The sequence below is a fragment of the Phascolarctos cinereus genome, unplaced genomic scaffold (assembly GCF_003287225.1).
Source record: "Phascolarctos cinereus isolate Bilbo 61053 unplaced genomic scaffold, phaCin_HiC Scaffold_3;HRSCAF=262, whole genome shotgun sequence".
NCBI lineage: Eukaryota > Metazoa > Chordata > Mammalia > Diprotodontia > Phascolarctidae > Phascolarctos > Phascolarctos cinereus.
In genome coordinates this window covers 161,624,738-161,641,006 of record NW_027555736.1, presented here as the reverse complement: position 1 = coordinate 161,641,006, position 16,269 = coordinate 161,624,738, and the positions used below count along the sequence as shown (strand labels likewise).

The 16,269-nt window shown below is 35.5% G+C and overlaps 1 protein-coding gene across 1 annotated transcript in view; it reads right to left on the bottom strand.

Annotated features, from left to right (window-relative positions):
* Nucleotides 1-1,496: 1,496 nt before the first annotated feature.
* The window catches only part of MYO5C (myosin VC), a 139,273-nt gene continuing 124,500 nt past the window's right edge, over nucleotides 1,497-16,269 (bottom strand). Inside the window, 5 exon segments of the mRNA XM_020984537.2 lie at nucleotides 1,497-2,990; nucleotides 10,739-10,819; nucleotides 11,137-11,311; nucleotides 13,545-13,827; nucleotides 15,479-15,629. Coding sequence (XP_020840196.1) covers nucleotides 2,838-2,990; nucleotides 10,739-10,819; nucleotides 11,137-11,311; nucleotides 13,545-13,827; nucleotides 15,479-15,629 — 843 coding nt within the window. The 3' untranslated portion in view covers nucleotides 1,497-2,837.

Sequence of the window (16,269 nt, the reverse complement as noted above, 5' to 3'; positions counted from 1 at the left end):
AGTAACTCTCTAAGCCCACAAGTTGCAGAGATGATGCTGATCTACATTGATAGAGGGAGTTTCCTCATCTATTCAAATGAAAACACCTTAAGACTATTTTACAGGAGAAGAGCTGAGGCCAAAAAGGTTGTGACATGCCCAAAGTTGCTCAGAAAGTGTTAAGAGATAGGACTTGAATCCAGGCTTTCTGACTCCAAATTGAATGCTTAATCCACCATAAAGCACTACTTCAATTAAATTAAGAGAAATAGAGTGAATTTGTTGTTGTTGTTGGGGGTAGACAGCCATACCTGTGAAGTCTTTTGTGCAGAGAATTCCCTCCAGTGATAAAGATTAAGAGTTCATCTATAATTTATAGTCTTAAATTGTTTGGGTCATTGAAAAGTCAAATGACTTACCGAGGGTCACACAGCCAGTAGGTAAGGGAAGCAGGACTTGAATCGTGGTCTTCCCGACTCCAAGGCTAGCCTCTATCAACTATGATATCATGTTTCTCATACCATGCATATAGACTTTCTGTTGTTCAGTCATTTCAGTAGTTTTCAATTTTATGACTCCATTTGGGGCTTTCTTGGCAAAAGATACTGTAGTGGTTTGCCATTTCCTTCTCCAGTTCATTTTACATATGAGGAAACTGAGGTAAACAGACTTAAGACTTGCCCAGGGTCACACAACTAGTAAGTATCTGAGGCTGGATTTGAACTCGGGTCTTCCAGACTACAGGCCCAGTGATCTATGAGAATATAATCAGTGTATGGATTGGCTGGGATTAGTGTTAGACCTATTTCTACCCCTCAACTCAATATCTTCTCCCTTCCCCCACTCCCCAGAAAATGTCAGAAAGGGAAACCAAAAGTATTTCTAAATATTCATGAGGAATCCATTGGTACATTCAATACACATATACAGTCAGGTTTGGACACTCTTAGGACGAATGACAAAATGGCACATGGGGCAGTTTTAGCCATCATGCATTCCCTCTGCCAGGGCAAATAATGGGCTGAAGTATATGCTACCTTACCTCGTGAATCAGTGACTGGCATTCACTCATTGTACCCAAGCTTGTGACAAGTATTTGTTCAACAACTGCTTTATTTCTCCACTAGTTGCAAAAATAACAATAAGTATTAAAAATCAATGTCTGTTTGGGCATAAGCATGCCGGCATGGAGTAAGCGCTTAATAAATGCTCTATCTTTCTATCAGTGAATAAACAAAAGTTTGTGGGGCTGGTTCAGTAATTCACAAATTTGAAATCGTACAATTTTTCAGCCATTGAAGCTTCTGATTCATGCTAAACATGACCTTGTATATGTGGGGCAGACTGGCTGAATCAAGATCCATTTAGTTGCAACCTGAGCTAAATTAATTGCATCTGTTCTCCCTTTATGTATGAAACATATATTACAGAGGCTTGCATCTTTAAACACAGAAACACCTGAAGTTTAAACACTTAGCAAGTAAAACTTCCTTTTAATTAGAGATGAGCTGGCAAAGTTTATTTGGCAAAATATTTTATTGACCAAAGTCTAACAGTTATAGTTTTCATTCTTTCATGTACAATATTTAAATTAGCTGAGATAAATTTGTTTATAAAATAACACCGATTATTCCTTTTTAATGGAGCTATACTGTGGCATAGCCACATTCAGTCTAGATTCCCAAAGACAACACAGGGAAATGTAAAATATACATTTAGGACATAAAATCATGATTTTTCATCTACAAATCTAAAAGAACAATGAATGAAGAATGACCCAAACCTGAGTCCTTAGAGTGGCAAAGTAGAGGCAAAGTCAGAGGTCACCAGCTATGATGCTTTGCTTACTATGGGGAAAGAAGGTTGGAAAGGAAGGGGGAAAGTCCAAGTTCCCACCTCATTGGGAAAATTTGTTATCCCTCCAGCAGAGGGATGAATGGAGCAGATTGATTTTCAGTTATTCTCTTCATAAAGTCCTTCATTAAAATAAATACTTTAAAGTATATTTAGCTAACACAAAAAATTCATGTTGCCTGTTTTAGTTCAAAACCTTGGGTTTATTTAAAAGGGAATATATTTTAATGGAAAAAAGTGGCAAGAGCACAAATTAAAATTGATCTAATTTAAAGAAATAATTGTCTTACATGAAACAATGGTAAATTGAGATTGTCTCAACTTAATGATACAACCAGAAATAGAAACATGTACATAGTAATCACTATATCTGATTTCTTTGTATTTAAATCAAGACTCAAAAAATGCTATTTTAATGGCAGATTCACTGTATTTTATTCCTCCTCATTCTCCTGCTCCTCCTCCTTGTACTACTACTACTACTGCTACCATTACTACTACAGTAAATATAGGGACAAGAATTGGGTAGTAGAAGGAGTCATAGTAACAGAGCCTATTATTCTCAACCTAAGTTCCTAGTGTTTCTGTCTTCCATGGAAGCAACTTCTAGAACTTTGACTTTCAATTCAGTAATCTGAGAAAACTTGGTAGACTCAAAGATTTCTCTTCCTACATTATAGAGCTGTATCTGTCTTAATTTTGATCCAGAAGGAAAATGAAATAAGAAGCAAATGTCCTAGAAATTCCAGTAAAGACAGGCAAGGATTCCAAATGTATCAGCCACAGTTGACAGGTCTGGGAGAAATGTGGTATAGAGTCAACAATTCAGTGAAAGAAGGCTTTGCTAACAAAAAATATGATGAAATGGTATCAGTTTGGGGAGACCCTGTTCTATTTTTCAAATTGCATTCCAAAGTATACCAATATCAATTGATAAAGTGATCTTCAAATGTTTAAACTTCACTTAACTTTTGAGGGAAAAAAAGTTCCATTTCTTTCTCCTTTCATAACCTTGTGAGAAAGCCCAGTTTGAAACTGCTGGGGATCTCTATCATTTCCAGAGCATGTGGAGAAGGGATAAAGGGAAATGTGACTTGAAAGAGATATTTGGTATCCAACATCAGCTGGCCTGTGTCCTCCCGGCTATTTAGTAGAGCCTGAAATGAGAGCCAAAGGAAAGAGGGTAATGTCAATAAACACTTTCATTCTTCTTTGCTGGATATCTAAAATTTCCAAGGGAACACATAAATATATTTATTTCCAGTACTTCCTACTCTGTTTTCATTAACTTTGATCCACTGCATGCTATTTCAGTCTAGGCTTTCACTCCTCAGGGGACTAATTAGTTATACTGGTTTCTGACTTCTCACTATTAATGACAGCTCATATTTTCTTTCAAGAAAATCTCAGATTCATTAGTTACCACTAGAAATTTTAATAAGGCCCTATAATAGTTTGCAAAACACTTTCTTCACAACAATCTCTCTACAAATAGGGTAATAATTATCATTGCCATTTTACAGAGTAGGAAACTGACAATCAAGGTTAAATGATTTGTTCAGGGTTACATAGCTGCTAAATTGTAGAGCTCAAGCCCAAGTCTACTGACTTTGAGTCTTTCTAGAAAACAATATTACCCCTTGTCATAATAAATAGAAATTGTCATAGCGTAACTCTAAATCCAAATATGAAAAGACCTCAAATATTTTAAATTTTATTGAGCTAATCTCTCTATGCATTTCCCCCAAATAATTGGAGGAAATGGGCAGAATCCTTCCCAATTCATTTAAGAAACACCGTACTCACTTAAAAGAAAGATTCAACATTAAGCTCAGTACTCACCAAACGTGACGAAGACTCAAAAGGCAAACTTTTTTAAAAAAAAATGTATTTAAATGCTTTGAATAAACAAAAGAAAAGAGCTACAGGTAGGTGTTTTCTTTCCCTTCCTTTACCCTTCCCACCCTCATTGCAGCTTTTTCAGTTCTGTGTTCTAGTACTTGGAAGTTTCCTCCTGACTCAGGCAGCTTAGGGTCAAGGTATTCCTTACTACTTGTGACTTTGGACAAATCACTTCAACTCTTTGGGCCTCAGTAGCACCAGCTGTAAAATGAGTGGATTTGACTAACTGATCTCTAAGGCTCCTTCTAATGCTAATAGTCTAGAATCTATGATCTTCTCTACTCATCTCTTTTATTTACACAGAATATCAACAGTAATGACACTTAGCAAGGCATAGACTGGTGGCTAGAATTCTATATCAGAAGTTCACTACCTTTTATCAACTGACAGAAAACAAATTCTCGTGCTACAAATATAAACCTCAAAATATCCAAAATAACTCAACCAATAAACCATACGTTGTCAAAGACTAACCTGTTGCTCATAGTTACCTGGAGAGTGTATTGTTCTGTAAAAATTTAATAACATTTTGAACACATACCACTAAATCAGATATTCAGTCTCCAAGCTACACTGAAATGAAAAACTTTCACAATAAGGAGACCTATCAGAAGACATCAAAAGTGTGTAGGAACAGGTATATATCCTCCCTGTTCTGTCTGCTACCAGAGTTGTATTGAGGATACTTTTAGTGATCCTATGAGCTTATATTTTTATGCTTTTTTCTTTTTTAAATAAGTTTTTGTTTATGCTTTTTTATGTCATCAGTTTTCCCCAGTATCCCTCTCTTTCATATAACAAAAGAAAAATCAGCACAACTGATATATTGAAAAAATCCAAAAATGGAGGTTACGTGCAAAACCTCCCACACCTCTGAGACGTGAGTTGGAGCAACCTTTAATATCTCTTCTTTTGAGTCATGCTTGTTCTTTACAATTTTGCAACATTCACTTTTGATGTGTGTGTGTGTGTGTGTGTGTGGTTTCCATTTATATTTTTGTAGTCATTATGTATATTGCTTTCTTGGCTTGCTTACTTCATTCTGCCTCAGTTCATGTAGATGTTTCCATGCTTCTTCGTATTCACCACATTTGTCATTTCTTACAACACAGTAACAATATTCCATTACATTCATATATCACAATTTGTTTAGCCATTCCCCAATCAATGGGAATCTTGTTTCCAATTCTTTGCTATCAGAAAAAGTACTGCTATAAATATTTTGGTATATGTATTCCTTATTAATGGCTGCCTTGGGGTGTAAGCCCTGTAATGGAATCTCTGGGTCAAAGGATACAGACATTCTAGTCACTTTATTTGCATAATTACAAATTATTTTCCAAAATGGTTTGGCCATTTTACAGTTTTATTAGTAAGTCTATCTTCCCACAATCCCCTCCCCTCAAATTTTATTACTTTTACTAATTTGCAAGGTGTGAGGTGAGACCTCATACTTGTTTTGATTTGCATTTCTCTTATTAGTGATTTGGAAAATTCTTTCATATGGTTGTAAATATTTTGCAGTTTTCTGAGAACCATTTGAACTTTGAACACATCTAAATTCAAACACATTCCCAATAGGGAATGGCTATGGATTATGTATTTGTTCATTGTTTCTATATTTTAGATACCATTAATGCAACAATATTTCCCCATTCTATCACTTCTTTCTTATCTTTTTTTTCCTTTTTTTTTTTTTGGCGAGGCAGTCGGGATTAAGTGACTTGCCCAGCGTCACAGCAAGTAAGTGTCATGTGTTTGAGGCTAGATTTGAACTCATGTCCTCCTCCAAGGCCGGACCTCTATCCACTGCGCCACTTAGCTGTTCCTTCCTTTCTTATGTGTATCAATGTTGTCTGTGTAGAAGCTTTTAAATTTCATGTAATCAAAGTTATCTATTTTATCTTTTTCAATTGCCTCTGTTCCTATAGTTTACTCATAGCTGTGAGAGTTATATGATCTGTTCTCTTCTAATTTTTTATAGTATGGTCTTTAACATTAAGATCGCATATCCATTTACAATGTTTTGTAGGATCTGGTGTAAATGTTGTCTAAGCCAGACTGTTTTCCGATTTCCCCAGCAGTTTTTAATCAAATAGGGACTTCTTTCCTAAATAATTTGCTTCCCACTTTATTGAACAGAGTTTAGTCCTATTATTTCTGATTCTCCCTTCTCTAGTTTGCTCCACTGATCTCCTCTCTTTTTAAACCAAAAATAAATGGTTTTGAGAATTGCCGCTTTATGATATAGGTCGAATTCTAGAAAGTATCCCTTTGACAATTTAATATAACATTAAAAGTATAAACTGACTTTAGTAGTACTTCCATTTTTGTTATTTTGGCATGGCCCAACCATAAGCACTGAATATTTCTCCAGTTCAGCTTGTTCTTCATTTCCTTAAGGAGCACTTTATAATTGAATTTATACAAGCCTTTTATGTATGTTGGTAGATTCATTCCTAGATACTTTATGCATTTTGTAGTTATTTGGAATGCAATTTCCTTTTCTATTACTTCTTGGATTTTGTTATTTTTATATGGAAATGCAGTTGATTTTTGAGGATTTGTTTTGTAGCCTGCGACTTAGCTGAAACTATTGTCTTGATTAGTATCTTTGCTGATACTCTAGGATTTTCCCAGTATGCCACTATGTCATCAGCAGATAGGCTTATTTCTTCTTTACCTATTTTTATGCTTTTAATTCCTTTCTGTTGTCTTATTTCTGTCATAAATGTTTACAAAAATATATAAAATAATAGTGGGGAGAGTGGTCATCCTTCCTTTATTATCATATTTATTGGAAAAGGTTCTAATAGAGAACCTTTACATATAATGCTTACTTTTGGTTTTAGATAGATGTTTTCTATATTAAAAAAAAAAAGTCTTCCTATGCCAATACTTTGTAGGAGGTTTTTTTTTTTAGCATAAATTCCTGCTGTGCTTTGTCAAAGACTTCTGCATCTGTTGAGATAATCATGTGGTTTTAGATATTTTGGTTTTTAATATGATTAATTATATTGTTTTCCTAATGTTGAACCATCCTTGCATCCCTGGTATAAATCAAACTTGGTCATAATAAATGATTGCTTGGATAAATCATGTAGTCTGGTTGATAGGTTTTTGTTTAAAAATTTTAAATTGATATTCATTAGCAATATTGAGCTATAGTTTTTCTTCCATTTTTATCCTTTTCTGGTTTAGATTTAAAGACTATATTTGTCTCAAGAGGATCCTAGTAGGGTGCTTTCTCTGTTTTTGAAACAAATGGCTACTAATTGTTCTTTAAAAGTTTGACAGAATTCTCTTGTGAATCCTTCAGGACAAGGAGTCTTTTTTTTTTTAGTTCCTTTACATGTTGTTCCATTCGGTTTGGGTATTTTTATATTTTTGAAGGTATTCCTCTATTATTTTTGTATTCTCAGTTTTGTTAGCATATACCTATTTGTGAGAGGTTCTGATTATTCTTTTTATTCTGGTTATGATTTTATCTGGTTATGATTTCTGCCTTTTTAATCAAATGGACTAAAAGTTTATAAATTTTATTAGTTTTATCATTTCTATGGGGTTTTTTTTCGATCTTCAATTTACATTCCTTTCTACTTAGTTTAGGCTTATTTGTTGGCTTTGAGATTTAAAAAATGCATATTCAGTTTATTGATCCTCTTTTTCTATTCTGCTAACATATGTTGGCAGTGATATATTTTTTTCCCCAAGGAATTCTTTAGCTGCATCCCAGAAATTTGGGTATGTTGTCTCATCATAATTTTCTTCCACATATTGTTTCTATGATTTGTTCTTTGAATCACTTGTTATTTGGGATTTCATTGTTAAGTGTACATTTGGGTTTATGTCCTTTGTTAGTGTGGTCCCTGAACCATTGACTATTTTTATTCTATTGTAGTCTGTAAATGATATATTTAGTCTCTCTGTCTTTTTTACATTTTGTTTGTAACATCCCTGTGCCTTAATTCATGGGTCACTTTTTTTGGGTAAAAGTTCATTTGGTGATCTTTTGTTGTCCCGTTTGTTTGTTTGGTGAGGCAATTGGGATTAAGTGACTTGCCCAGAGTCACACAGCTAGAAAGTATTTATTATGTGTCTGAGGCCGAATTTGAACTCAAGTCCTCCTGACTCCAGGGCTGGTGCTCTATCCACTGTGCCACCTACCTGCCTCTGCTGTCCCATTTAGAAGATGCCATAAATCTTTTAGCATTAGTTTCTCCAGCAATTTTGTTTGCATTTTCTCTTTCTTAAACTTATCAAAAACAGAGAAGAAACATTGAAATGTCCTGTCACTATTGTGTTATTGGTCTATGTATTTGTGCAGCCTAGTTAATGTTTTTCCTTATAAATTTGGATACTAATGTATTTGGAGCATATAAGTTTAGTATTGATATTGTTTTGTTGTCAGTTCCTTTCAGCATAATGTAGTTCCTTTTTTAAATTTAATTTTTGTTTTTGTCACATTTTAAGTTGTGAACTGTCTCCCTCCTCTCTTCCCACCTTGCACTGGAGAAGGCCACCATTTGACACAGATTTATAAATATGTGTAAAACCAGACGATATGTATTTTTATTTTTCAATTCTTTCTTTGGAGGTGCATAGCATCTTCCTTTACAGGTCCTTTATAGTTGATTTGAGTATTTATAGTATTCAGAATAACTTGGTTGTTCACAATTATTCCTCATAATGTAGTGTCTTCATCTTGTGTATGTTTTGAATGTTTATTTTTACCTTATCTGATAGCATGATTGCAACTCTTGTTTTTCTGAATTCACTTGTCGAATAGTACATTTTCCCTAGCTCCTCATTTTTACTGTATGTTCGTGTTTTTAAAATGTGTTTCTAGGAAGCAACAGATTATGGGATATTGGTTTCTTATTCTATCTGTGACTTTTTTCATTTTATTGGATTGTTTAATCCATTCATTTGTAAAGTTATGACAATGAGATTTAGGTGTTCCTCCCCCAAATTACAGTTCCCCCCCTTCCATTGTAAACACAGGAGTATGTCTCTCTAGTTTTTGAACTTAACTTTTTAAAAAAGGTGGCTCTATTCCTAGTAGCTCTCTTCCCCTGAACTTCAAGATCCCTCTCCCTCCCAACTTGCCTGGTTTGGGAGTTTTGCTTATTAGTTTCTTTTTCTTCCTGGCTTTTATCAGTTAAACAATCAAGTAGAATTCCCCTCCTCTTCTCCCTTTCAACTTTTGTTCATTAGTTTTAAATTTTCATTTTCTACACTTTTTCTAAAAAGGATTTTCTTTTTCTCATTCTCTTCATTATTTATCTTCCATTTCTGTTGATTCTTTGTCATTATACTTTGGTCCTTATTTATTCTCTGTATTTGTAATTGAATTAAACTTTTGAGGTCCCTATTTTGAGTTCTCTTTTCTAAACAGTTTTGTTATTGCCTTATAGAGATTGGCCCCCGGTACTTTTGTTGTTGTTGTTGCACCTCACTCTTGCAAAAACACCAATTCCTGCAGGTACTAGAGAGGATATTGTCCTAGGATAAGAATATTCGTACACCTCTGATTGTGAAGTTCATTATTAACCCTTGCCTCTTGGAGATCTTCTCCTGAGGCAGGATATGTGGTCTTCCTAAGAAGCAAATCTCTGTAGATCATTCCCATTCTTCCTTTAATTCCACATCTTCCTTTATAGAATATCTCACTTTTCCCATAAGAGCATACATATGTATTACTGAAAATAAGACCACCCTTTCCCCCGTTTCAATCCCTCCTTTTGTCTTCTTGAGCATTCTTCTTCCTCTCCTCTCTCTTTTTAATGTACCCTCCTATAATTTTTGCCCACAATAAAAAGCATTGATTCACCTGTAGGCAGGGTACTTGAGGGCTAGTCCATGATGTTTCAGGCCTCCTTTTCCATCATCACTTCTATTTGACTTCTGCTTTCACTCTTGTCTTATCATATACCTTTAAAAAGAAGTCTTTTAATGGTTTCTCTATTGTTACGTTGTTTTCCTTGGTTGCTGTATGTGTTTATCCTTCTGAGGTGCTGTCTGAGATGCTTGAGAAACAAATCATCTCTTCAGCTATGGTTTTATTCCTAAGGATATTTAGTGCATATTTATTATTGAACATTCATCTTTTTTTTCCATTTACAGTTAGGCTCAGGTTTTCAGGGTAGGTTACTTTAGGCTGCATCTTGAATTCCACTGCCCTTCAAAATACATTATTCCATTCCCCTCCTGCATTTTCTGGTGGGTGCAGAATAGTCTTGTGCTTGTGTTACTTGAATTTCATTTCCTTCATATTTGAAGGTCTTTCTTCTGCTTCCTTGTACAATTTGTTGTTTCCCAGTGGAATTACTAAATTTAACCACTAAGTATCTTGGAGTTTACAGCCTCAGGTTGGTTGGTTTGTTTACTTTTTCTTAGAAGCAATCTGTGGCTTCTTTTGTTTGGCATTTTGTTTTCTGTGTTCAGAAATTCTGGGCAGTTTTCTTGTATTATGGCGTTCAGGTTTTTCTTTTTATTTGTGTTCTGGGCATAAACATACATTCTAATACTTTTATTTAACTACAAAAACCTAGTTATTTTATCCATATGTACAATAGTCTATAAACACTACACACAAAAGAAAAATAGCAGGATGTCAACTTGTCCCATGATCATTTCTGTCTGAACCAATCAGAAAAGTTGAGAGCACGATGATAATAACTCATATTCATATAGTGCTTTGTGCTTTACATGTGTTAATCTCATTTGATATTCATGACAACCCTGTGAAGTCAGTGCTATTGCTACTCCCACTTGACAGATTAAGAAGTTGGGACTTAAGTTATCTGCCCAAGATTACACAGTTGCTAAGTGTGTGAGCCCAATTAATCTAGATCTTCCCGACTTCAAGTCCAGGATTCTCTCCCCTACACTACACTATGGAATATAGCTTAATCTTAGACCTTTAAAATATTGTTTAAATTTTCTCTTACAGTTCATTTTAAGAAGTAATTTTTTTAAAAAAGCTACTTATGAACCTTACCTGTACTTTGCGGACAAAGGATGGAGTCACTCTTTTCTCGAAGTCATCTATAGGTGTGTATGAATTAAGGATCTTTATGATCTGAAAACATCACAAAATGGTAATAAACCATGAAAAAGGTACATCCCTGTCCAAATAATGGTTCAGATAGCTTGTAAGTCACATTAGATTATTATTATTTTTTAACAATACAGTTCAATAAGATATTACTATCTGATCCTCACCTCACCTTCTAAGAAAGGAGAAAATAAAATTGTGGAGGGAACAAATAGAAATTCAGTCATAAGGATCTGAAAATATTTTCTTACAAAGAAATATCAGTAGTAAGGGAGACTCTGGTTGGGCTGTTGCCCCTGGGAATAATACAGGAACACAGTCAAAGGAATAAGTCCAGTTACCTGTACAGCAGACAGTGAGGTACAGCGATCATATATTTCTTTGGCATCAGTGTCTGTGATCTTTTTGACCTGGAGCAACCAGGCAGCCTGAGAAAGGGGTTCCAGAGTTTCCTTAGCTGTGCTGTTCTGCAAACTCTTATCTTTAAGCCATTCTTCTAAGTAGCTGATGTTGCACCTGGAGCAAAAATAGAAACGAACATAAATTTGGCATGTTTTTTTTTTTAACAACACTTTTGAAGAGGCAGTCACATCTATCAGCACTTCCTGGGTATGAGTCAGGGATGACTGGGGCCATGTCATAATTCATATGTGATCCTCATGACCACAGTAGGGCAGGGGAATGGTAGAACCTGAGGGGTTGGGAAATATTCTTAAGGGGGAGGAATAGTTGTTGCGAATGATTTGTAAGTTAGAGAAGAGGAAAAAAGGAAAAGATTGAACAAAATTACATATAAAAATTAAAATGGGGTAAATAGAGAAAACTAAAAGGTTAGACTGAGGTTAAGAGTTTGCTCACTCAGACTTTGCTAGTTAAATGCATAGTCATGATTAAGTTATTTAACCTTTCAGAGCCTTAGTTTCCTCATCTATAAAATAAGAATTATAGCACTTTCACACTCTTTTATCTCACAAGGTTGTGAGCAAAGAACAATTTTAAAATGTTGTGTGGACAACATGCCTCCTTGCCCCATTCCCCCCATCTAAGAGCCTTAATCCTCTCAACTTTCAACTCTATCCTGGGGTTAAACTGTTTTGATTGACAAGCTAGTGCAAACTCCTTTAATCTACTAAATCACACTCCATGTCTATCCACCCTGAGCATCTTGCCTATCTACCCTAGTCTTTGCACTTTCCATTTCTAAAACATGGACTCCTTATCTCACAGAATCACAGGTTAGAACTCAGAGGGACCTTAGAGACAATCTGTCTTAACTATTAATATTATTAATACTTACTATATTGAATCACCAAGCATTAAATGCCTACTATATGCCAGGCACTGTGTATACAAATATAAAGAGTAAAATAATCTCTACACAAGAGGAGTTTACACTAATTCTCTTTGTGACTTGGGATAAATTATCCACCTTCTCTGTGCCTTATTGTCTCTAGCTACAAGATGGAGATAACAGTGCCAAGCCTATGTATCTTATGGGAGTCACAGTAAGAGCGACTGAAAGCATCTTTAAAAAAGCACTTAGCTCCTTAGAGGAGAGTTCCTACTTCTATTTGGATGGGGCTTTGGGACAGGTATTAGAAATAAACTTCTAGGATCAGAAGTTCTTTGAGTCTTGCAGCCTAAAAGCAAGTTTAGTAGGACCTGGAGTTGTATGAGCCTATCTCTGCCATTACATCTCAACACCATGTTGGAAGGCCCATCAGTGGATTGAGAGTTTATTAAAACTATAACCCATTCAGATGTTGGGTTCACTTTAAACAGGTTGGATCACATCAGAGCACTACAGGACATCTGCTTGGGAGTTCTGGGCGAAAGTAAATAGCAATAAATAGTCTGTCACCTGTGAAAAGTGGGCACTCTGCCTAGTGGCAGAACAGATGTTATCTGTAAAGATATTTCAATGTTGGCTTTAATTTTAATGATCTTAAATGGACAGCTTCTATGCATCTGTAGCCCCTTGCATCTAATAATAATAAGGAAATCTGCTTGTCCTCAAAAGCAATGGCTTTACATTATCTATAGGATGATGTTCCATTTCTTGAGTCTGGTACTCAAAGCCTTCTTTAAATCTGTCCCCAGTTTATCTTTCCAATCTTATTTCCTACTATTTTCCCCAGTTCAAAACTTTACACTGGCCACTGTCCAGTAGCACATGCTTGGGTCTTTTTCTGTTCAGCCCATTATCCCACTTGGAATATCTTCCCTTTTCTTCTTTCCACTAGACTAAATTCTGTCTGTCCTTAAAGGTTCAATTCAATTCCCACCCGTTCCTGATCATCTCAGTTTACAGTGATCTCTTTCTTTTTAGTTAACTTTTCCCATTCCATTTCTTCATCAAGATGGCAAATTTCTCAAAGGCAAGGAGTTATGTCTCACACTTATTTATATGTCCTTTAGTGCTATTCACAGAATAGGTGCTAAATATTAATAATGGGATAATGGAACTCCCAGAAGGCAAAATGAAAAAAAAGTTGGAATTCTTGGTTTTGGGGTCTATAAGGCTTGTTAAGGCAATGTCCCTGGCATAAGTGTCTGGTGTTAATATGAGAAAGTTAGTATCTAACCATCTTTCACAGAACAAGCAGGATGGGACTCATGTCCAGTATAATGAATGAAAAAGGGTTACATATGGTGTGCATCCTGCTTTAAAAAGTTCTTCCTAAGCATCCCCCCCAACCGTTTCTGTCTCCAAACAGCCACAGCTTGCTAAGAGGCTTACTAGCTTTACCTTATCTGCATTCCTTTCCTACAAGAGCACATGTCCTTGCGAAGGAAGAGACTATTCAAGGTGACAGCTCCTATCAGAAAGAAAAGCTGCTTTACAGCCTGCTTTAGAAGCTCTTGGTCCAGCCCATTCTGACACATGGTAGTATAAAAATAGCTGAGCTGCTGCAGGATGGAGGTCATGGTGTAAGCATCTGTGTCATCAATGCTGGAGGACCGCTTACGGAATCCTGTTGGTTTTAAGCCAGAAATTCCCTGAAGGCTTTCATATTCCAACATTCCTGGTACTGAAGAAAGACATGAAAAGAAACATAGAAAACATTTCTCACACCCATAAGGAGACACTAGAAGGTTATTATTTTTTGTGGCTGTCATTTGTGGAGAACATACATTTCATTTTTAGGAGGCAAAACATTGTTTGGAACATAATCACAATAGTAACTTCTTATTGACACACCTGTGTGTGTCATTTGCACTCAGTACAACATAAGTTTCTTGAGGGCAACAGCTATTTTATTTTTGTCTATAAATTCCAGAACCTAGCACAGTGCCTGACACATAGTAGTCACATAATAAATACTTGTTGGATTTAACTGAATTGCATGGCACTAGCACTACAGACAAAAGAAGCTCAATGACACATAGGTATGAGGGTCAAAGAGGTGCATAATTAGATGGATTCATATGTGTGTTTGCAGAAGCTTCAACAAAACAGATAAAATAGATAGATACTGGAAAGAAGATAGTATAATTAAGTGGATTCATAACTGGTAGACCATCCAGACTCAAACTGTGGTATTAACAGGTCCCCATCAACAAGGAGGGACATTTCTCATGTCCAAGGCTATGTCTTCAGCCCAGTGCTGGTTGATTATCTTTATCAGCGACTTAGATGATGCCATAGAAGACACAATGCTAAATGGAATAGTCAAAACACTGGATGACAGGATCCAAAAAGATTCTTCAAGAAGACAAATCTAAAAAGATGAAATTTAATAGGGGTGTCATACTTTTGATTCACAAGTATAATATTGGGAAAGTACAGCTAGATAGCAGTTTGCATGAAAATGATCTGGGGATTTTCATGGACAAGTCAACAATCACATAGCAGCCTAAATAACAGAATGGTGAAAAACCTTGAGAACATGCCATATAAGGAATGATGGAAGGAACTGGGGAGGTTTAGCCTAAAAAGAAAATGACTTTTTTTTCCAGGGGTGGGAGTAGGAAAAATAGGCAGTGAGCAGAGACACAATATTCTTCAAGTGTTGGAATACCTATGGGAAAGGGAAAGACCTGTTCTGATTGTCTTCAGAAGGTAAAACTAGGTGGAGTGGGTAGAAATTGCAGAGAAGCAGATTTTGGCTTGATGTACAGAAAACAAATCCTTAACAATTAGAGCTATCCACATATGAAATGAGCTACTTTTTGGGGAAGGGATTCTCTCTGTATAGATGTCTTTAAGAAAAAGCTGAATGACCACTTCTAAGTGATATATTACAGAGAGCATTCTTAGTCAGGTACGGATTAGACTTAGCCTCTGGGATTCCTTGGATCTAAGATATAAGATTTGGGATATCTTCTTTCATCTTCCTGAGAAGGGAAGAGGAAAATCTTGGAAACAGTCTACTCCTGGCATGTAACTATTGAAATCAAAGAGTAGGGGAGGAAATATTGTAAATTAGACAAAGTACATCAGGATTTTAAGAATAGAGAAAAAGCCATGCAAAAAGTGGAAGTTTTTCTTAAAAGGCATGCGTTGTAGTAATGAGACCCCACTTATGGACTATGAGGTCATTATAAATATAGAATAAAAAAATGTATAGATTAAAATAAACTTCTACACCATTAAATTATGTTACTTAATCATAATATTTAGCTATACCCAAATATCATCTATGTTGTCACATTTCAGCTGATTATCCAGTCCTTTCTTACCTATCATCGGTTGAAGATTATTCTCCATTACAATAATGAATTGATGATATATCCGTATTGCCACATCACTGAGAATCTGTCTATACTCTGAAAGGTCAAAATTCATCAAACAATTCTTATTTTGTCGTGGAGTGTTATACTTCATAAATTCCTGAAAGTCAATTATGGGAATATAAACATTAGAAGACCATTTGCTCTGGTATTATAATAGACATTATTAAGTACATGCAGATAATGGATATACTTATTCATTGCCTTGATCATGAGCTTCTATTATGACCCTCCTTTATATTTTTTAGGTACTTTAGGCACATGATCTGCCTCTCACCACACCCCTCATTGAGAAAGCAAAAAAAAAATCCCCAATTTCTGTTTATAAAAATGTATAGTCAAGCAAAACAAATGACTGCATTGGCCATGTGAAAAAAAATTTGTCTTAATCTTCTGAGTCCACCACCACTCTTTCAGGAAGTGGGTAGCACATTCAATTATTTGTAAGAAAAATAGCAAAGCAAATGAACAGATTGAGTTAGCATGATCAAATAAACTGTGATATATTAAGAGTATAGTCTGTCATTCAAGGCTTGGTTACCCAGCTTCTATTTCTTTTTTAATAACTAATATATAATGTCCCTTCATAACTGTCCTGTACTTTCTGGTAAGCTTAGATTCTCCCAATTTTGAAGATGACAACTGTGATCTATCCAGACTGTCACACAGATGAAAAAGAACCTCCCTTTACTCTCCTCCTGGATCCTCTGAGATAGTGGCTTCATGACATTTGTCAAGTG